Below are 23,861 nucleotides of genomic sequence, written 5' to 3'. Positions count from 1 at the left end.
AAAAGATTTTATTTCGCTGACGAAGCCTCTTGGATAAGAAGCGAAACATCCCACACCTACAGATGATGGCTGAAGAAACCTTCTCATCGATGTTCTTCCCATGCATTTTTGGTCTTCTATAGATATTCCAGCTTCCTCCCACAGGTACAATAGAATGCCAAAGTCGTGGACCTGTCCCAAACTATCAGCGCATGAGGCCCCGTCTTTGGGTGTCATTTACTTGTCTTCATCAATGTGACACAATAGAAGCTTGCCCGTGCGGTCATGGTGACGTTCTGTGGAAGGTGACACCACAAGTGGACTGGCCCGGAGTTCGGTTTCTTCACCTGACACTTGCCACAGATGACACTGAACAAGCAACACTCGCACAAAGAGAGAACACACTGCGATCAGTAAGAATCTCCACCTTCCGATTTTTGCAATATGATTTGTTTGTTGTGATAGATGCAAACTAGCATGTCACGGATTTGGTTGCAGATTTATTATTATGATGTTTTTTTTGCCTTTGACTTTCGATATAGTAAATGATATTAAGTATAGCCAAGAGACGATATTTTAACATAGCAACGCGTAGCTTGTTTGCATTTAATTTTCCCTCCTTGGCTGTATCAATGACAAATGCTAACCCCTCATGGGGACCACCAAATGGTCGTAAGTCAAAATGGTCATAAGTCGAAATCCATTCAAAATGTTTAATAGAGACTCGGAGGCTAAATGACTCGCAAACTCCCCCTCTTAAAATCTTAAAAATAGGGTCTGGAGGTCGTGGTCGTAAGTACGGCTGGTCGTAAGTCGAGCCGGTCGTAAGTCGGATGCCACCTGTATATACATATATTTGCATGAGAGAGGTTCACATAACCACCGTTTAGGACCCTGTGACAGTGCCTTGTGATTTTGACTCTTTCAGCTTTGTACCATCATCAGGAACAAACATGGTGAGTTCTTTCTTTGGATTTTATCATGACATCATTGGTGTAAGTCATAAAGAATTCAATCAGCTGCAAATACATGTCTGGACACACGGAGCGCCATGTGTAATGAAGTGAGAAAAGGTCAATGGCTTTCCCTTGAACAGCAGATAATAAATGTAATGAGTTAATTATTATCATTGCTTCCATGCACCAGCACCTGATTAGCTTTTGCTCCTGAATGCGTATTCATTCATCGTGCATTATTGTTATTCTTTTTTTTTTTGGGAGGGGGGGGGGGGGTAAACTTCATTTTGACACTTTTCATGTCTTTAACCCTGTTGTCATGGCCACACGTGTAATAGACACTGATGAATTCTGTATTTTTTTTTATTGTAATAGTTATGATATCATTAATAATAATAGTCCATTTCATTTCTAAGCGCATTTCAAAACTCCCCAGGCCACTTTACAGTCACAAAATTGGTTTTTCTGAGGGTGAGCAGCGGCAGCCACAAGTGAACTCAAATAGATAGAACGCTAGCTAGCTAATAGATAGCTAACAGATAGCTAGCTAGGCCTTCACTCTACATTGAAGTAACTCAGATAGAAAGCTAGTTAGCTCATAGACAGCTAATAGATAGCTAAGTAACTAGGATAGAAAGCTAGCTAGCTAGGCCTTCACTCAATGAAAGTAATTCAGATAGAAAGCTAGCTAGCTAGCTAATAGACAGCTAATACATAGCTAAGTAACTCAGATAGAAAGCTAGTTAGCTTATAGATAGCTAACAGATAGCTAGCTAGGCCTTCACTCAACCTGGTAGTAACTCAGATAGAAAGCTAGCTAATAGACAGCTAATAGATTGCTAAGTAACTCAGATATAAAGCTAGATAGCTAATAGATAGCTACTAGGTCTTCACTCAACCTCGAAGTAACTCAGATAGAAAGCTAGCTAGCTAATAGATAGCTAAGTAACTCAGATAGAAAGCTAGATAACTAATAGATAGCTAACAAATACCTAACGGCCTTCACTCAACCTGGAAGTTACTCAGATAGAAAGCTAGATAGCTAATAGACAGCTAATAGATAGCTAAGTAACTACGATAGAAAGCAAGCTAGCTAATAGATAGCTAACAGATAGCTAGCTAGCCCTTCACTCAACCCGGAAGTAACTCAGATCGAAAGCGAGCAGGCTTAGGGAGCAAATAGATAGCTAAGTAAATCGGATAGAAAGATAGCTAACGGTAGCTAGCTAGGCCTTCACTCAAGGTTAAAATCATTAAATTTTCTTTTTACTTTGTTTTATTTTAACACATTTCAATAGCACCAACCTGACAATAAAATATTCACACGTCAATATTTAAGAACAAAATACTCAATGTACTTCCTTCCTACAGACTTATCGCGGTAGCGTCCAACCTTTTGTCAAATTTGACGCCATACATGACGCCAATATCCTCCACCGAGCCATGAAAGGACTTGGTAAGTGCTTTAGTCTTTGACTAGCTGTCATTCTCAACATTCGTGTTCTCCAAATGTTACATTTGCATTTTAAACAAGCAGACTCTTTTTTTGATTTTAAACTGGACAAATCCCTGTGGAAATATTCTCTTCTCTAAAGTTATGTCTCAAAGGCGTTTGTCAAAGTTCACGCCTTAACATTAGCGGACCACAACTGTCAGTGAAGTGGACAACAAGAAAAGATGTCGAAAGCAATTAGAGAAAATACAGTGATACCTCAGCTTCCAAACTTAATTGGTTCCCAGAAAGTGGATGAAAAGGTTTCTTCAGCCGTCATCTGTACTTCTTTGAAGGTGTGGGACGTTTCGCTTCCAATCCAAGAGGCTTCGTCAGCGAACTAAAAAATTTTGATGGTAGCTTTGGCCCTATATATATATCTCATCTCATCTCATTTTCCGTACCGCTTATTCCTCATTAGGGTCGCGGGGGTTGCTGGAGCCTATCTCAGCTGTCTTCGGGCACGAGGTGGGGGACACCCTGAATTGGTTGCCAGCCAATCGCAGGGCACACACATGTTTTTGGAGTGTGGGAGGAAACCGGAGGACCCGGAGAAAACCCATGCGGGTCCGGGGAGAACATGCAAACTCCACACAGGGAGGCCGGACCGGGACGCGAACCAGCGACCTCTGCACTGTGAAGCCGGTGTGCTAACCACTCGACTACACTCGACTATATATATATATATATATATATATATATATATATATATATATATATATATATATATATATATATATATATATATATATATATAGACTCAGACATCAGAGAGCCTCTGAGTGTGGAGCTTGGGGAAAGACAAGCTCGATTGCTGTGCTCTGTGAAGAAGTTGATTGCTGCGTGGAAGTCATTGCCAGTTGGGACCACACCGCAGGAAACTGGATTTGGACCTTGCTAAGGTGGCTAGGCTACATGAGGAGGACGTCAAGAGGGGTGAGGCCTAGAGATTCTTGGAAAAGAACTCCGTCTTCAGTTTTACCTCAGAAGAGACTTTATTTTGATTTAAGTATTGGAAGAGACACTATTCAAACCTTTGTTGCTTGTAAATCCCCCCTGAAACCTTTGATTATATCCAAACCTGTCGTCCATTGCACTTCTTGTCCTGTCCCGCTGAGAGCCAGCCTCTCATGATATCACAATATATATATATATATATATATACAGTAAAGTCTCGTTATATCGATATCGGATATATCGATAGTCCCGGTTATATCGATATTTTTTCGGACTCCCTTGAATATCGATATAACGAGACTTTACTGTATATATATATATATATATATATATATATATATATATATATCCCTTATGTCTAGATGTGGCGGTGCCAGACTCTGCTATGATAGGTCCCTGCTCTCAGGTTGGGGGGAGCAGAGATTTTCCCTGAGGCGACACTGATTACTTCTATTGTCCTGACTGATTACCTTTATTGTCCTGACTGATTGTGGGGTCTACGACTGGTCTGATTGCCCCATTTGCTCTGGTATCACCTCATCAGCATAACTAAGTTGATGTGGTCTAAGATGTCTGTTGTAATAACGATCCAAATTAATCCTCACCATGGCAATTTAGTGATGGGTTTCGCTGTTTTATGAAAATAGCTTCTTTTACTCCCCTTTAAAAACCATTTATTTTCTTTCGCTAAGATTTCAACCTCATTGTCGTCAAATGAGTGGTTGCTAGCTTTTAGGTGCATATGTACTGCAGATTGAGGCTCACTAGTATTAACCCTGCGATGTTGATAAAGTCTTTTTTTTTTAGAATTTCTTTAGCCTCCCCCAACGTATTGGTATTCACAATCTTCATTTTTACAATGTATTGAATAAACTACATTACTTTGTTTTTCATTTGGCAGCCTATCTACCAGATAGTGTGTGTAAGGCAAAAAGTTCATCTGCCAAACATTTATTTCCTATAAGAAACCATTAAAATGAGAGTAATCCGTTCCCAGGTCCTAAAAAAACTAAATTTTCTACTAAATAAGCCTTAAAACTACACAAAATGTACCTTATTTTACGTATAATAAATGTGCTATTGTATTGTAATTAAAGAAATAACCATACTGTATAATGTTGGGGTAATTCGCTACACGCCAATTACCCCAACATATAATCAAGTCGTTTTATTTACCTTTGTCTTCTTCTTCTTTTCCTTTCGGCTTTTCCCTTCAGGGGTCGCCACAGCGAATCAATGCTCTCCATCTAACCCGGTTTTGTGCATCCTCTTCTCTCACACCAGCTACTTTCATGTCCTCCTTGACCACATCCATAAACCTCCTCTTTGGTCTTCCTCTCAGTCTCCTGCCTGGCAGTTCAAGGCTCAGCATCCTTCTCCAGATGTAGTCACTCTCTCTCCTCTGGCCTTTGCCACCTTTACTTTAACTGTGCGCCGCATCTCCTTGTACTGCTGTCTACTCTCGTCCGTCCTCTCAGAGTCCCACTTCTTCTTTGCTAACCTCTTTCTCTGTATACAGTCCTGCACCTCCTCATTCCATGCATTCATTTTATTTACCTTTGTGATGGTCGTTAATGTTCGTAAGGCGAAAAGTTTGTGAGCTAAAGCGTTTGTATCATCCTTATCACTGTAGTGGAAAATTCACAAATTGCCTGTAATCTAAGCACTGTATTGAAATCCTAAAAGTACCCCCAAGACACAGTGATATTATTTCAAATTCATAGTGCAATCTTTCAAAATGTGGAAAACACTGTTTTAATGATTGCACAATCCCAGTGGTGCTTTATATCTGGGTGTAAAAAGAAGAAAACTGTTGAAACCTTGAAATGGTGTTCCCATTTTAACTCCTTCACTGCCATTCACAAATGTATTCAGGAATTGAAAATATGATGGCGAGCCCTATTCCCAAATTTGTTCTGTTTTTTTTCATGCTCGGATTGCCGATAAAGCTCTGGTCATGGCCTCTGGCAATGTTTTTTCCTTACCACAAGGGGCAGCATTTCCCGGCCTCTGGCAATGTTTTTTCCTTACCACAAGGGGCAGCATTTCCCTTCATTCTATGTTAGTGCTTTCTTCCATCTTCAGCTGTTGTTAAGGCGCTATTTGAAATGAATATATTGCATTGTATTTTGTACAGCCGTCCTCATTTCAATCTCATGTAACTCCACACCCATATAATTTAGGAAATATTTTTTTTTCTGATGGAAGAAGAGAGTCTAAGGTTTCTTACGCTGCATCGAATGTTGATGTAGTCCTAAAATTAAATATCTGTGGGTCATGGATTTCGAGTGACAATGACAAAACCCTGGCACTGGAGCGGACACACTTTTGCACTTTGCACACGTCCGGCAGTGAATGAGTTAATGTTTCAATGTTTCTTGATTTTTATTTATGGCCAATGACATTTATTTATTTATTGTTAGCATTACATTTCTAAAATATGTTTTTGTTCACATGGTATCTGATCTTTTTATTAATTTTCTCAGATGTGTGAGTCTCTTTGTAACGTACAATCTGCGAATGAAGTTGATTTAAAAACAAAACCCAACTCAGGCACAAATTCAATTGCAGTCATTTGCATTGATCAATGATGTTGATGATCACGATATCCAGTGATATCTCAGCTTACGAACGCTTTAGCTCACGAACTTTTCACCTTTCGAACATTACATTCGCGAGAATATATTCTTGGCTGACAAACTAGTTTTCGGCAGACGAACCAAACCACATGGCTGGCGGACTAGTTGTTGTCACTCCCTTTCTTTGAGTGCAGACGTGGTTTGTTATTGAGGATACTTTTGCTATTATGGGAGTGAAAGTGCTATGCGTGGCTATGGGTGCTTCTGTGTTGTCTAAGCAACGGTCTCAGGCAATAGAAGAGATTGAAATACTTCTGTTGATTTGGATTAATGAAAAGTAGCTAGCAGGGGACAGTGTGAGTCTGTCACGTCCATTCGAGGCGTAGTGACAAGACTCGAGGGACGACGGAAGGAGCTAAGGGTTGGATCCAAAATACACGGTGAGACAGAGTTCCAATAAAGAGTCTTTACTGAGACACGCACAAAAATAACAAACACAGAGGTAACAATGAGGGCGATAACTGAACAGACCTGGTGGTGTGGTAGTAGCGGGGGACTTCCTAGAATACTCCGACAACGACCGCACGGAAGGTGTGGCTTTTATAGCCAGAAGGCACAATTAAGGGACTGAGGAACAGGTGCGTGAGCCGGGTGAGTCAGGAAGGGAGGGGCCGTCTGAGAGGAGCAGCGGAGGAAGAGACAGGAGGGGAGGGGTGCGTTCCTGTCGGCGACGAAGATGTGACAGTGCCCCCCCTCAACGGACGCCTCTTGGCGGTCCACCAGGTTTGTAGGGGTGAGCTGAATGCAATGCTTGGGTGAGCGATGGGTCGAGGATCCAGGAACGGGGGATCCACTGACGTTCCTCCGGCCCATAGCCATCCCAGTTGACCAGGTACTGCACTCCCCTGCCCATGCGCCTGGAGTCCAGTATCTTCTGCACGGTGTAGACCGGGCCATCGTCCAAAATCCGGGGGGGAGGTGGGGGGGGGGGCGTGGGGGCCAGGGTTCTGCTTTCCACTGGCTTGAGCAGGGAGACTGGAAGACCGGATGGATCCGCATCGTGGGTGGCAGCCGAAGCCTCACCGAGACCGGGCTGAGGATGCCCTCTATGGGGAAGGGACCTGCGAAGCAGGGGCCCAGTTTGGCCGAAGTCCCGGCCAGCTGGAGGTCCCTCGTGGATAGCCACACCTCCTGCCCGACCTGGTAGTTGGGTGCCTGTCGGCGACAACGGTCCGCGACTTGCTGGCCCTGGTCTCCTTCCATACTCGGTGGGCCCGTCTCAGGTGGTGTTCAATGGACGGGACCTCCACCTGGCCCTCCTGGGTGGGGAACAGTGGTGGCTGATAGCCACAGGCGGACATGAACGGGGACCGATCTGTGGCTGTGGAGACTAGGGTGTTGTGGGTGTACTCCACCCATGGTAAGTGGAGGGCCCACGACGCAGGCACACTCACCGGAGCGCCGCCTCCAGGTCCTGGTTCTTCCTCTCCGTCTGGCCGTTGGTCTGGGGATGGTATCCAGACGACAGGCTTGCCGACGCCCCTAGGGACTGACAGAAGCGTTTCCATTCCTTGGACACGAACTGCGGTCCCCGGTCCGACACGATGTTCGTCGGAATCCCGTGGAGATGGACGACGTGGTTAACTAGGAGTTGAGCCGTCTCGATGGTTGATGGCAACCTGGTTAACGGGACGAAGTGGGCCGACTTCAAGAAGCGGTCCACTACGGTAAGGACGACCGTCTTGCCACGGGAGGGGGGAGACCTGTAACAAAGTCGACGGAGATGTGGGACCAGGGTCGGGAGGGGACAGGTAGTGACTGGAGGAGCCCTGCCGGGGGTTGGTTGGAGGACTTCCCACGAGCGCAGGCCGGGCACGCCTTCATGAACTCCATCACGTCCTTCCTGTATTCCGGCCACCAGAACCGCTGGGCGATGAGTTGGATCATCCTGTTGACCCCCGGGTGAAAGGCTACTTTGGAGGTGTGTCCCCAGAGTAACACCTCGGTGTGTAGCGCGGGGGGGACGAACGAAGATCCACCGGGCAACCCCTGGGGATGGGGTTGCTCCGCTGGGCTTCTTGGACCTTCCTCTCAACCTCCAACCGCAGGGCGCCCAGTTTATGTTGGGCCGGCAGGATGTTGGCGATGGTTTCCTCCTTCTCTGCCGGGAATCGTGGATGCGAGATAGGGCGTCAGGCTTGGTATTCTGCGATGCTGGGCAGTAGGTGAGAGAGAAGTTAAATCGTGTGAGGAAGAGTGCCCATCGGGCCTGCCGAGAGTTGAGTCTCTTGGCCGACCGGATGGCAGCCAGGTTCTTGTGGTTGGTGTATACGGTGAAGGGGTGTTTGGCCCCCTCAAGCCAGTGACTCCACTCTTGCAGCGCCAGGATGACCGCCAACAGTTCCCGGTTGCCTACGTCGTAGTTGGCTTCTGCGGGGCTAAGCCGGTGGGAGAAGAAGGCACAAGGGTGAAGTTTCTGGTCGGTAGGGAGCGCTGGGACAGGACAGCCCCCACTCCGGACTCGGATGCGTCGACCTCGACTGTGAATGCGAGGTCATGGTCGGGATGACGTAGGACTGGGGGATTGGAAAAGGCTTGGCGGAGGCGGTTGAACGCCCCCTCCGCTTCGGGTGTCCACCTGAAGGGGACCTTGGTGGATGTGAGATTAGTGAGGGGGAGTGCCTTCTCACTATAACCGCGGACGAAGCGGCGGTAGAAATTGGCAAACCCCAGAAACCGTTGGAGCTGCTTGCGTGTCTTCGGGGTGGGCCATTCTACCACCGCTTTGGTGTTGGCGGGTTCGGCCCTGAGCTGCCCCTGCTCCACGACGAACCCCAGAAAAGACAGAGAGCAGACATGGAACTCGCACTTCTCTGCCTTCACGTAGAGCCGGTTTTGCAGGAGAGCGCCAGGACCCGTCGGACGTGCTGCCGGTGTTGTTCTGCCGATTTAGAAAAAATAATTATGTCATCAAATAGACAAAGACAAACACATTGATAAAGTCTCTGAGCACATCATTGATGAGGTTCTGGAATACGGTGGGAGCGTTGGTGAGTCCGAACGGCATCACCAAATATTGAAAATGACCTAAGGGAGTCTTGATTGCGGTTTTTCACTCGTCCCCCTCTTTGATGCGAATTAAATGGTAAGCACTTCGCAGGTCAAGTTTGGAGAAGATGGTAGCCGATTGGAGCGGTGCGAAGGCTGAATCCATGAGGGGGAGAGGGTATTTATTGCGGATGGTGATGTCGTTCAGACCCCGATAATCGACGCACGGACGCAGGGATCCATCCTTCTTGTCGATAAAGAAGAACCATGCGCCGAGCGGAGAACGCGAGGGTCGAATGAGTCCAATGAGGTGAGGGAAGAATCTATGTATGTGCTCAGGGCTTCCTGTTCCGGTTGTGAAATATGGTAAAGTCTGGAGTCTGGTAACGGAGCCCCTGGCTGCAGTTCGATGGTGCAGTCATATGGTCTGTGGGGCGGCAGGGATTGCGCACTGACCTTGCTGAACACCTCCCGCAGGTTGTGGTAGCAACGCGGCACGCCCTTGAGGCAGATCACCTCAGGCAGGCCACCGCGGGAGGAGTCTCGCCCTGCAGTCGCCGACCGCAGGCAGTTAGCGTAGCAGTAGGGGCTCCAGCCCTGTATGGTGGGGCCCTCCCAGGAAACGGATGGGTTGTGGGTACTGAGCCAGAGAAGGCCAAGTACTAACGGCACGTTAGGGGAGGGCATTACTAAGAATTGTCGGTGTTCAGTATGGTTACGCGCTAACTTGAGTTTTAGCGGGACCGTGATATGGGTGACCTTGGCCAGAAGTCGGCCATCCAGGTCGAGAATCTACTTGGGGGGGAGGAGAACGATGAGTTCGCAGCCCAAAGAGTCGGCCAGCTGGGGATCGATCATGCACCCATCGGCCCCAGAGTCCACTAGCGCCCGCACAGTTTGGGAGCTGGAAGGGCCAATTACGTCGCCGTCCAGCTCCAATCGCGTAACGGGTGTAGTGGAACTCGCCTCCAGAGGTCGCCACCGTCTGCGTTTAGCGGGGACTTACAGGAACTGGAGGTCGTTGGCTGGGGGCCTTGGGTGCGACGAGCCCCGGGGTTGGTGTGATCGTTTCCCCCTCCCATCTGCATGGGTTCGGGGGACCCCCCAGGCGCCGCACTCGCTTGCTGCCGCCGGGTGTGGTCGTCCTGGGCCGGCTTCCGGGTTCGTTGGACCGCTGGCTGCTTTGCTCCCTCTGCCTCTCCTGAAGACGGTGATCCAGACCGATGGCCACGTCGATCAGATCTTTGAGGGTGGTGCCAGCGTCGCGGGTGGTTAACTCGTCCTTGAGAGCGGCACTCAATCCGCGACGAAACACTCCCCTCAGCGCTCGGTCGTTGTAGCCACTACCAGCGGCCTGGATGCGGAAGGCGACCGAGTATTCCGCGGCCGAGCGGGACCCTTGGACGCAGTCGAGGAGTCGCCCGTCTGCCTCGACTTCCGTCACTTTATGGTGGAAGACCTGGCGCAACTCGGCCACGAAGTCCGCGTACGAGGAACACAGCTCCGGCCGGGACTCCCAGACGGCCAACACCCAGGTCTCAGCCTGGCCCGTGAGCAGACTGGTGATGAAGGCTACCTTAGCCTCATTGCTAACGTAGGCGTGTGGTTGTTGCTCGAACACGAGCGTGCACTGCATTAACAACTGTGTGCAGCACCCAGTTTCGCCTGCGTAGCGTGAGCGGTGAGGTAGCTGTGGCTCGCGCCTACCCACGGGCGGGGAGGAAGGGGCAGTCAGGGTGGCGAGGCGTGTCTCTAACTCTTTTAAACGTTGAGCCAGCGTGGATGTAATATGGCGGACGTCCGCGATAGCTTGGGCCCGCTGGCTCGAACGCTCCTCTTGGGCAAGGGCGGCGATGAATCTGTCTCTACCGGCGGGATCCATAGGTGGTCGGAGTATTATGTCACGTCCACTCGAGGCGTAGTGACAAGACTCGAGGGACGACGGAAGGAGCTAAGGGTTGGATCCAAAATACACGGTGAGACAGAGTTCCAATAAAGAGTCTTTACTGAGACACGCACAAAAATAACAAACACAGAGGTAACAATGAGAGCGACAACTGAACAGACCTGGTGGTGTGGTAGTAGCGGGGGACTTCCTAGAATACTCCGACAACGACCGTACGGAAGATGTGGCTTTTATAGCCAGAAGGCACAATTAAGGGAATGGGGAACGGGTGCGTGAGCCGGGTGAGTCAGGAAGGGAGGAGCCGTCTGAGAGGAGCAGCTGAGCAGGAGACAGGAGGGGAGGGGCGCGGTCCTGACGGCGACGAAGATGTGACAGAGTCAGGGTATTATCACCGAAAAAGCATGGCAACTCCACTCGGATATCATCAAGAGGCAACCTGGAATGGTTTGTCATCCACTAACAACTACCATCACAAAGGTAAATAAAACGACTTGATTATACAGTACAGTTTATTTCTTTAATTACAATACATGAGCACATTTATTATACATAACATAAAGTATATTTTTTTCATTGAGTATCCATAATTTGATGATAGAGTGATACCTCAGCTTACGAACGCTTTAGCTCACCAACTTTTTGCTTTACGAACATTAAATTTGCGAGAATATACTCTTGGCATACAAACTAGTTTTCGGCAAACAAACCAAACCACTGGCTGGCGGACTGGTTTCAGCACCCCCTTCCTTTTAGTGCAGACGTGGTTTGTTATCGAGTGTAGTACTTTTGCTATTATGGACCGAAAAAGACCCCACCACAGGCTAGTGTTAAGCCGAAGAGGTCAGAAAAGAAAATGACGGTCCAGCAGAAGAAGGAGATCATCGGAAAACACAGAGGTGTGCGTTTGTATGACTTAGCGTCCCAGTATCATTATGCTAAATCGACCATTGCTACCATCCATTGACAACTACCATCACAAAAATAAATAAGACGAACTTATTATACATACATGTATTTATTATACATAAAATAAGGTATATTTTGTGTAGTTTTAAGGCTTCATTTAGTAGTATTCTGTTTTATGGGGACCTGGGAACTGATTATTCTCATTTCAATGGTTTCTTGTGCGAAATTAATGTTTGGAAGACGAACCTTTCACCGTACACACACTTTCTGGGAACCAATTAAGTTTGTAAGCTGAGGTATCACTGTAATTTGTTTTTAACTTGACTGTTTTTAAATAATGCAGCATCACCTTAATTTTTGAGTTCAGGATTGATATGTGTTCCTTCATCTCAGTTCATCTCATTTTCCGTACCGCTTATTCCTCATTAGGGTCGCGGGGGTTGTTGGAGCCTATCTCAGCTGTCTTCGGGCACAAGGCGTGGGACACCCTGAATTGGTTGCCAGCCAATCGCAGGGCACACAAAGACGTACAACAGTCACTCTCACACCTAGGGACAATTTGGAGTGGTCAATCTGCCTGCCATGCATGTTTTTGGAGTGTGGGAGGAAACCGGAGGACCCGGAGAACACCCACGCGGGTCCGGGGACAACATGCAAACTCCACACAGGGAGGCCGGACCGGGACGTGAACCGGCGACCTCTGCACTGTGAAGCCAGTGTGCTAACCACTGGACTACCGGGCCGCCCGTGTTCCTTCATGTCGACCCTTTTTTATTTTTTGCTTGTCAATCCAATTGAACTCTCGCTGTCCTTCATCATTCTCTCTTTCCAGCCCGTCTCTCTCTTATGATTTTTACAAGATTATTAAAATCACCTTTTCTTGTTCTCCTTTTTCTAGTCTTTTCCTAGTCTTTTTCTTCTCGAGCTCATGAGTCATTTGTCCGACAGGGACAGATGAAGACGTGATCCTCATGCTGCTGGCGGCACGCAGCAACAATCAACGGCAGCAAATAAAAGCAGCGTACAAAAGGGCCTTCGGAAAGGTGAGCCTGGATAACAGACAGCTTTTGCAAGGATGCATTTGCTTCTCCACTTTTGGAAATATGTTATGAATGCGATGAAATGAAGAAAAGAAACTGCAGAGAAGAAACGTTAGGACGGCTTCATGGAAAAAAAAATCTCAGGGTTTAGATTCTTAAGAACTTTATTTTTTGGGATGCAGTAATAATAATTATAATAATCCATTTCATTTATAAAGCCCCTTTCAAAACTCTCAAGGCGTTCACTCAACCCAGAACAACTCAAATCGATAGAAAGTTAGCTAGCTACCGAATATATAGCTAATAACTAGCTAGCTAGATACTACTGCTACTATTACTACTACTACTACTACTATTACTACTACTACTACTACTACTACTACTACTACTACTACTACTACTACTACTACTACTACTAATAATAATAATAATAATAATAATAATAATAATAATACTACATTTAATTTTGATGAATGATGAAATGAATGAATGATAAAACTCTCAAGGACACTTAACAGTCAAAGGATAATAATAATAATAATACAGTAAAGTCTCGCTATATCGATATTCTCGGGAGTTAGAAAACATGTCGATATAACCGTACTGTCGATATATCCGTCTTGCGCCGAACTGCATTAACAAAAGCCGCCAAAAGAGGGCATCCCAGTGCCATATAAGAAACGGTGCTGGCCATGAGCTCACCATTTTGTGCCTTTTTTTTTTGGGGTGAGAGATGTTCCCCGAATGTTGCCTCAAAATGGCACATATAATTCTTTAATCGATTGCAATTCATGTATGCTTTCCTCTTCAGTGCTTTTCTCTACAGTGTATTTGAATCATATTCATAACTGGATGTGTAACAAGAAAGCATACTATCCGAATCTGAAGCCATTGTTTGGATTCACAAGCAATGCAAGACGTCTCGGCGTGAAGTCATTTTTATTGGTGTTTTGCATTTGAATAAAAAGTGACATCGGTTGTCCTTTAATACACAGTATGGAATGTACAGTAATTTTCAAAATCATCACGCTTCAGCAGACAAAACAAGAAACATTGTTGCAAAAAACGATTGCATTCATATACAGTACAGTGGGCATGTACATAACACAACAGGGAAACTGCAACGCTTACATCTTACTGTATTATGTATGCTATTTAAAAAAGTCATCAATCTTCTTCTGCTTCCCATTTTTACCTTTTAACACAAACACTTCAATCTCGTCTGCTACACACAAGCGAGCGTCTGAAAATTGATTTTTTTTTTTTTTATTAATTCAAATGGCATGCAAACATACAAAGCAACAGAAACAAACAAACAAACAAACAACACTGCAAACAAAACACAACAAAGGTAGACAAAACCATTGGTTTTGAATAGCTTGTGGAGCTTCTAAAAGTACATCTGAGGTGTGTCTCAGCAAATCTTTCTGCATACTTGATATTTTCCAAATAGTTGGCAACATACATTAGGTGACATAATCGCGTATGAGACAGTACCTGATCGCACAGGAAATAGGAGTTCCTGACAGATAATCATTTTACAAGAAGAAAAAAGAGGAGAGAAGAACAAAATAGAAGAGAGAGAGAGCGGGGGAAGGGGGGTGCCAGGGGTTTTAACATTCCATCGAGTCTGCACAACATAGTGAAATTGACAAAAAAGAGAGGGGGGGTGGGGGGGGACACCAGATGAATTCGGCAAGCACATCATCCTATGCCATATTTCATCAACAAATCATGTGTTTTGATAGCATTTGGGTCGGCAGATGGTTGAATTGTTTTCTGATATAGTTTAATTTCATTTTGAAATATTACAAATAGGGGTTTCCTCCCACAAAATTTAGATTTATGAATATGATGTTTGGCAAGAAAAACTAATAAATTAATAATAAAATAGCTTTTCCCATGGAATATTTGGGACATACGTTCTCCAGTAATGAACAACGTAGGGAACCGTCACAAAAGATTTTTGAAACAAATGTCGAATTGCACGGTTCCGATTTCGAGCAATTGATGAGAAACAGCTGAAAATGGAAATGGCTCTGCTACACGGGAGCTGGTTACGTAACAAACTCACGTGACCAAGTCACGTGACCAAGTCGACCAATGGCGCGACCGATGGCGTGTATCGATGTAAACAGCAAAATGGCTGGCGGAATGAAAAAGAGCACCGTAGTAACCGGATTATCGTAAAAACCACGAATCGTACTAAACGGAACTAATTATACATAAAAAGACTAGAAATGTGCAGGGGAAATGAAAATAGTGTCGTAATAAGCAGTATTATCAATATAAACGATATTGATATAACGAGACTTTACTGTAATAATAATAATAATAATAATAATATGCGGCTCTGCGTAATATGCGGGGTCTGCATGGCTCTCTAATGAGGCAATGAAGCCTTCAAAATTGCTTCGACCAAACACCCTGCATGAAAAGACAAGGATTTGGAGTATTTTGAAAGAAAGCAGTGTGAACTACAAGGACAGCAGCAAGTACTGAGGACCACCACATCAATAAATGCGAGTGCACTGAGAGCATCGTACTTGGTGGCTCACTGTATTGCTAAGGCCAAGAAGCCATTCACCATCGGCGAAGAATTGATCCTTCGCACCACTGAGCACATTTGCCGTGAACTTTTAGGGGAGGCTGCGCTTAAAAAGATAGCACAGGTGCCTCTATCGGCTAGCACTGTCATTCGGCGCATTGAATACATAGTAGAGGACATTGAGATGTTAAGGGACATAGAGCGTTAAAGGACAACCGACGTCTCCGGACAAATTGTGTCCATAATTTGTAAAATGGCTTCAAATGACTTCTACTGGGCGTATTTTAAAAAGATTCCACCGCATATAGCTATATTTTACGTTTTAAGACTCGCTCTGAATATTCAGGAAGTCTTGTTTTTGAGTTGGTGACGAGTCCGTACGTGACATCATGAAAGGACCACCCCCTGACCGAACAAAGACACATTGTAGTAGTCCTTCCATCACATCAATGTATTTTGCTGTACATGTTTGGTCTGGAACCGTGTTGCACCTAAAAGCCGCCAGAAGAGGGCATCCAAGCTCCATATAAGGAATTTATCAACCTGTGGAAGCAGAGGTGGCCACTAGAGGTCGCTATTTTGTGCCTCTTTTTTATTGAATGAGAGATTTTCCCCCAATGTTGCCTCAAAATGGCACATATAATTCTTTAATCGATTGCAAACATGTATGCGTTACTCTTCAGAACTATTTGAATTATATTCATAACTGGATGTGTAACAAGAAAGCATATTCTCCAAATCTGAATCCATTGTTTGGATTCTCCAGCAATGCAAGACGTATTGGCGTGACGTCACGAACTGGGGGCGGGACTTTCTGAAAATGCCCAATTCGCAGCTCAATTTTTTGCAGATTTTGGACACTTTAAGTCATTTTTATTGGTGTTTTGCATTTTAACAAAAATATCATACTGCGTGTTTTGGGTATTTTAGATGCTATAAAACGTTTTTCTGATGTCAGTTAAAAAACAAAAAAGTGACGTCGGTTGCCCTTTGAGGGGCAGAGACAATGATACATATGTTGTCGTCGGCGCGATGTTACCAGGACTCTGCTAATGAAGTTGTATTAAAATACACAATGGATTCACGTTTATTATTCTATTTAAAAAAAAGGAAAAAAAAACAGTTTCCATGCCTGTCGTATCATTTTATTTTGTTGTATTTATCCGCCGGTCTGTGAAAATATTGTCTGACATTAAGTGGTCAACCAAAAAAGTTTGGGAACCATATATATATATATATATATATATATATATATATATATATATCCCTACTGTCCAGACATGGCGGTGCCGGACTCTGCTATGATAGGTCCCTGCTCTCAGGTTGGGTGGAGCAGAGGACTACTCCCTGCAGATGCTCCAATGATAGTTCCTGTCGTTCTGACTAACGACTGGCCTGATTGCCCCACTTCGACCGGTATCACCTCATCAGTATTACTAATCCTATGTTACCTAAGCAGGCTATTGTATGAACGATACAAATTGAACCTCAACCCACCAAACCGGTTTAATAAAGGAATTAGTTGTTTTATGAAAATCGCTTTTTTTACTCCCCTTTCAAACCATCTATGTTCTTTCGCTAAGATTCTAACCTCATTGTCGTCAAAGGAGTGGTTGCGAGTTTTTAGGTGCATATTTACTGCTGATTGAGGCCCACTCGTATTATCCCTGCGATGTTGATAAAGTCTTTTTTTTGAGAATTTGTTTAGTCTCCCCAATGTACTGCTCTTTACAATTTTCATTTTTACAATGTATTGAATAAACTACATTACTTGATTTTCATTTGGCAGCCCATCTTTTGGATGCACTAATTGTTGCCTTCAAGTGTTTAGCAGTTTGAAATAAGTAGGAGTAGTAGTTTGTGTTGCCAAAAGACTCTTTGTAGTTTGTAGTTTTTCAGAAACTCCTGCAATGTAAGGTACTGCTACTCCTCTCCTTTTTGTATCTTCAGAACTTTTGGTTTCATTCCCTATTCTTTCTTTCTGACATTTGTTAAATGACCACTGAGGGTACCCACAGTTTGTGAGTGCTCTCCTGATATGTTTTGACTCCTTTTCTCTACCTTCAACGCTTTTTGGTATTAGTTTAGCGGCTAAAGCATAGGGCTAAACTTTAGTTTAGGCCCACTCGTATTATCCCTGCGATGTTGATAAAGTCTTTTTTTGAGAATTTGTTTAGTCTCCCCAATGTACAGCTCTTTACAATTTTCGTTCTTACAATGTATTGAATAAACTACATTACTTTCTTTTTCATTTGGCAGCGTATCTTTTGGATGCACTAATTTTTGCCTTAAAGTGTTCATCGGTTTGAAATAAATAGGAATTTTGTGTTGCCAAAGGACTCTTTGTAGTTTTTCAGAAACTCCGGCAATGGAAGATACTGCTACTCCTTGTCGCGGTTTGCGTGGTGGTGATGGCGGGTGCGGATCCCAAAAAGCAGGCAGGAGGCAGCTTTCAGAAAGAAAGAATAGGGAATGAAACCAAAAATTGGACCTTTATTTAAATTTGAAAATCTCAAGTGCAATACAGTTCAATTTCATAATTTGTTGATATTCTATTTAGAGGTGTCAGATTATTGGATTAATTAATAATAAAAATAATAATTCTGATTAATTTATTATAATGTGGAACTGTCGCAGCTTGGAATTGAAGCAGATTGACATGGGACAGAAGATGTGAGATAATCTCTTTTCGTCAATGGATTCAACAGCTTTGTGTTTGCTTTCAACATTTAGCTTGTAGCAGACGTGCACATTCCACCATTCCGTCCTTGATCCAATGGTGAAAAGGATGCTTTGATCCTCTCCTCTTTCATCTCGAACTCATTCATATGACAAAGAAGGTGCAGAAAGTGCTCAATATTAATAATAATAATAAATTTCATTTATAAGCACCTTTCAAAATTCTCAAGGTCACTTTACAGGGACAGGATAAGAACATTTTTTTTTGCCAATGAGCAGCGGCAGCCAGACGCGCCAGCATTCACTCAACCCGGAAATGTTGAATGACTGTTTATTTGTTTTGTCATAATATTTGTTATTTTGTTCCTTTGACTTCAAGATGGCGCCGCAGGAATGGCTGCCTCTACAGTAGCTCCTGTATTTTGTTTTTTGACTTCTTCCTTTCCTTTCCTCTTCCTTTCATCATTTTGCTGCTGTGAAATGTCAATGTCTCCACTGCAAGACTAATAAAGGGTAATCCAATCCAATTCAATTGCACTTTTAAATCATGGTAATTTAGTGTTTTGAGATGAGATTTTTAAAAATGTCAAAAACATGTTTGATCAATTAATTACAGACCCCATTTAATTGATTGCACACATTTTTGATTGCCTGACAGCGTTAGTTGTATTGCGTACAGAATACCTTTTAAAACACAAAGAAACAAAAGTACTTTTCCAGTGTATAAGGCACACCCAAAGGCCTTGACGTCACATGACTTCAGATATAAGGCACCTTATACGAATGTGGGCCTTATATGTGAAGTCATATTGAGCCACAACAGGTCTTGGAAATACTCCATCAGCCAGCCCCCTTGTAGAAGAAGTTGTGCGTAACCCCAGACACTACTGTCGCACCTTATACGCCGTTAACTATTCCTGATGACAGTTGCTGGAACATGCAGCTAGGGCTTAGCTGCATGTTCCAGCAACTTATTATTAAATAGTAGAGCCTAAAAATAGTAGAGCCTAGCTGCTAGGCTCTACTATTTGCTATCTAATAATAATAATAATAATAATAATAATAATAATAATAATAATAATAATAATAATAATAATAATAATAATAATAATACATTTCATTCCTAAGCGCCTTTCAAAGCTCTCAAGGTTATTAGCTATCTATTAACTGTCTAACTGGCTCACTAGCTATCTAGCTAGCTATCCTTTAGCTATCTAGCTGGCTAGGTAGCTATCTATTAGCGACTGTATCCTGTGACTGTAAAGTGACCATGACAGTTTTGAAAGGTGCTTATGAATGGAATGTATTATTATTATTAATATTATTACTGTATCTATTTGCTAGCTAGCTAGCTAGCTTTATATCTATTTGAGTTACTTTCGGGGTGAGTGAACGCTGGCGCGTGTTGCTGCCGTTACTCACCCACATAATAATAATAATAATAATAATAATAATAATAATAATAATAATAATAATAATAATAAGACATTCAACGCCATTCAAAATCCTCAAGGACACTTTACAGTCACAGGATAAAACAAAAATGTTTTTCTGCGGGTGAGCAGCGGGAGCCAGACGCATCATTTAACACACACTTTTAACTCAGAATTCCAACTTTTAACTCAGAATTAAGAATTTTAACTCAGAATTCTAACTTGTAACTTGAAATTCCGACTTTTAACTCAACATTCCCACCTTTTACTCAAAATTCCGACTTTTAATTCGAAATTCTGACCTTTAAATCAAAATTCCGACCTCTAACTCAGAATTCAGGCTTTTTAGAAAAGCTCATCCTGTGACTGTAAAGTGACCATGAGTGTTTTGAAAGGCACTTAGAAATGAAATGTATTATTATGATTATGATTATGATTATAATTATGATGATGATGATGATGATGATGATGATGATGATGATGATGATTATTATTATTATTATTCTTTTCCTCTCGGCTTTTCCCCTCAGGGCTCGCCACAGCGAATCAATGTCCTCCATCTATCCCGGTTTTGTGAATACTCTTCTCTCACACCAGCTACCTCCATGTCCTCTTTGACCACATCCATAAACCTGCTCTTCGGTCTTCCTCTTGGTCTCCTGCCTGGCAGTTCAAGGCTTAGCATCCTTCTCCATATATAGTCACTCTCTCTCCTCTGGACATTTCCAAACCATCTCAGTCTGGCCTCTCTGACTTTCTCTCCAAAGCCTCTAATATGAGTTGTCCCTCTAATGTACTCATTCCTGATCCTATCCAACCTGGTCACTCCCAAAGAAAACCTCAACATTTTCAGCTCTGCTACCTCCAGCTCTGCTTCCTGTTTTTTCTCCAGTGGCACTGGCTCCAGTCCAAACATCATGGCTGGTCTGACCACGGTTTTATACACTTTTCCTTTCATCGTAGCTGAAACCCTTCTATCGCACATGACACCTGACATTTTTCTCCAGCCGCTGCAGCCTGCCTGGACACGCTTCTTCACCTCTTTTCCACACTCTCCATTGCTCTGGACAGTTGAACCCAAGTACTTAAAATCCTCCACCTTCTTTATCTCTTCTCCCTGTAGCATCACTCTTGCACTTGGATCCTTCTCATTCACACTATATTCCGTCTTGCTGCGACTGATCTTCATTCCTCTCCTTTCCAGGGCATATCTCCACATCTCTAGTTTCTCCGCCATCTGTTCCCTGTTCTCGCTACAGATCACAATGTCATCTGCAAACATCACGGTCCAAGGAGATTCTTGTCTAACATCGTCTGTCAGCCTGTCCATCACCATAGCAAACAAGAAGGGGCTCAGAGCTGACCCCTGGTGGAGTTCCACCTCCACCTTGAATTCCTCAGTCATACCGACAGCACACCTCACAACTGTCTTACAGTCATGATACATGTCTTGCACCGCTCTGACATACTTTTCCGTCACTCCAGACTTCCTCATGCAATGCCACAGCTCTTCTCTAGGCACCCTGTCATACGCTTTCTCCAGATCTACAAAGACACAATATTATTATTATTATTATTATTATTATTATTATTATTATTATTATTATTATTATTATTATTATGTGGTGTGCTTCATATTTGAAGAATTTATATATTTATAAATTATATATATTATATATCGTCCATAGTCGATTGCGCCTTATTATGGAAAATGGTTGAAAATACACCATTCATTGGAGGTGCGCCGTATACTCCGGTGCACCTTATACACCAGAAAATACGGTACACATGCTCGTTAAATCTCCATGATGTCTTTGTCACTTCTGTTTACGGTGGATTATGGACATTTTTTTCTCCTTTCAAAAATGGGGACTTTCTATATCAAACACAAAACAGTTGAATACAAATTACAGTTCTTACGAAGGTCAAACATGATTGATCCTTTGATTCCCGCAGGATCTGGTCAGCGCTCTCAAGTCGGAGCTAGGAGGTTTGTTTGAGAGTCTCATCGTGGCCCTGATGACTCTGCCCGTCATGTATGACGCCACATTGCTGCACAAGGCTATCAAGGTAAACCTGCCGCCAAAAACATTCACAATTGCCAACAGCAGATACAAATCGTTCCACATTTAGGGCTGCCGAGTATTGAAGCAAGAGGTCAAAAGGTGTTTTTTTTTTGAGTGCCTGTTTGTTAGTTCGATATCATGGATTTTTTTCATTGAGAATCCATAATTTGCAAATTGCCGTTTTCGTGTTTATGATGTTTGTTAAAGACATTATAAGTGCTTTGCACGCTGGGTCCGAGTGGACAGTAATTTCATCTGTGCTATATGTCATGCATATGAGCATATTTGACAATAAAGCTGACATTGACTTTGATAATTTGATGATACAGTGATACCTCATGTTACGAACGCTTTAGCTCACCTTACAAACATTAAAATCGCGAGAATATAATCTTGGCATACAAACTAGTTTTCGGCGGACAAACCAAACCACACAGCGCCACGGAGGCCAGCGGACTAGTTTTCGTCATCCCCTTCCATTGAGTGCAGACAAGGTTTATTATCGAGTGGAGTACTTTTGCGATTATGGGATGGAAAAAGACCCCACCACAGGCCAGTGTTAAGCCGAAGAGGACACAGAAGAAAATGATGGTCGAGCAAAAGAAGGAGAACAAAGAAAAACACCAAAGAGGTGTGCGTTTGTGTGACTTAGCATCCCAGTATCATGATGCTAAGTCGACCATTGCTACCATCCATTGATAACTTCCATCACAAAGGTAAATAAAACCACTTTATTATACATACTTGTACATAAAATAAGGTATATATTGTGGAGATTTAAGGCTTATTTAGTAGAAAATGATGTTTTATGGGGACCTGGGAATGGATTATTCTCATTTTAATGGTTTCTTACACACACTTTCAGGGAACCAATTAGGTTCGTAAGCAGAGGTATCACTGTATGAAATGTATTATTATTATTTTGATTATTCATTTATGAAGGTTGATCATCCAACCATCTGTTATCTCTGTGGTTCTTAACCTTGAGGTGCGGTGAATCGGTCTGAGGGGTTTTGACTTAGTCTCTGCCATGGAGGTGATGTCAAAATGTCAATTAGACTCAAAATGTCAATTCATTATGACACGCCCGGTAGGCCATCACAGGCTGCAGATGATTGCTGCAGGAAATTTAGTAAATTAATAAATGAGTGACTGTTGATATAAAATCATAAAAACCTACGTAAAATCTTATATGTAGATGTTGAAATTGTATTTCCTTTTTTTCTGTTTTGAATAAATGTGTTTTTTTTCCTCTCGTACAAAAAAAAAAACATTGGATTGGATTAGCTTTTATTCGCTTCACAGAGAAGAAATCGACATTTCACAGCAGCAAAGTGATGGAAGAAAGAGGAAAGAAAGAAGTAGAAAAACAAAATACAGGAGCTGCTGGTGCAATCTTGAAGTTAAAACAACAACAACAAAAAGTAAATATATAATGTGACACAAAACAAAAAGACAATCATTCAATCTTAAGCACTTTTCAGTCTCCTCTTTGTTGTATGAAGCGGTTCTAGATGAAGAAGCAGAGAATTGAAGCATCCTTTTCACCAGTGGATCAGTGACATCATGATGCATGTCTGCTACAAGCTAAATGTTGAAAGCAAACCCGAAGCTGTCGCATCCATTTATGAAAAGAGATTGTCTCACATCTCATGTCCCACGTACTGTAAATCTGCTTCAATTCCAAGCCGCGACAGTTCCACATATGCATCGGTGTTCTATGCTCTCTTTCTTCTTAAAAGTTGCCCAAAAAGAAGGATAGAGATCCCTCCTTTTAATCTCCCATCAAATGGAAAACTAAAAGAGAACATTTTCGGCCATTTTGTTGGTAGCTGTCAATAATTGTGACACACATAAATTGATGTGATAAAATGATTTCTTATCATGGGCTTTTGTTTCCTCTTGCCGAATGAATTCACTTTAATTCAAAGACAACCAACACCATTTTTTAGTTTCCTAACTAACATCAGAAAAAAACGGCTTATGGCATCTAAAATACCCAAAAACACACAGGCTGATATTTTTAGTCAAATGCAAAACATCAATAAAAATGACAGAAAACTGCCATTAATTAGCTCAAAACTGGAGAGATTCAGAAAACCCCGCCCCCTTGATCGTGACGTCATTGTAGGTCACAAACTGCCTCGCTCCAGAATCAAAACAATGGCTTCAGAGGGTTCATATTCGGAAAAGATGCTTTCTTGTTACTCATCCAGTTATGAATATGATTCAAATAGCACTGTCTGAAACTCATGACAAAAAGTTAGCGGAC

General features: G+C 43.2%; 1 protein-coding gene across 1 annotated transcript in view; it reads left to right on the top strand.

The window, feature by feature from the left end:
* The first annotated feature begins 346 nt into the window (after window positions 1-346).
* anxa5a (annexin A5a) overlaps window positions 347-23,861 on the top strand; it is a 55,438-nt gene continuing 31,923 nt past the window's right edge. Inside the window, exons 1-5 of the mRNA XM_089018472.1 lie at window positions 347-392; window positions 908-935; window positions 2,307-2,391; window positions 12,772-12,866; window positions 21,480-21,593. Coding sequence (XP_088874598.1) covers window positions 933-935; window positions 2,307-2,391; window positions 12,772-12,866; window positions 21,480-21,593 — 297 coding nt within the window. The 5' untranslated portion in view covers window positions 347-392; window positions 908-932. The remainder of the gene's footprint in view (window positions 393-907; window positions 936-2,306; window positions 2,392-12,771; window positions 12,867-21,479; window positions 21,594-23,861) is intronic.

This window comes from Hippocampus bargibanti, linkage group LG02, assembly GCF_051943395.1.
Source record: "Hippocampus bargibanti isolate YZ-2025 linkage group LG02, ASM5194339v1, whole genome shotgun sequence".
Taxonomy (NCBI): Eukaryota; Metazoa; Chordata; class Actinopteri; order Syngnathiformes; family Syngnathidae; genus Hippocampus; species Hippocampus bargibanti.
The sequence above is the reverse complement of the archived record's forward strand: the minus strand, read 5'-3'. Positions and strand labels throughout refer to the sequence as shown.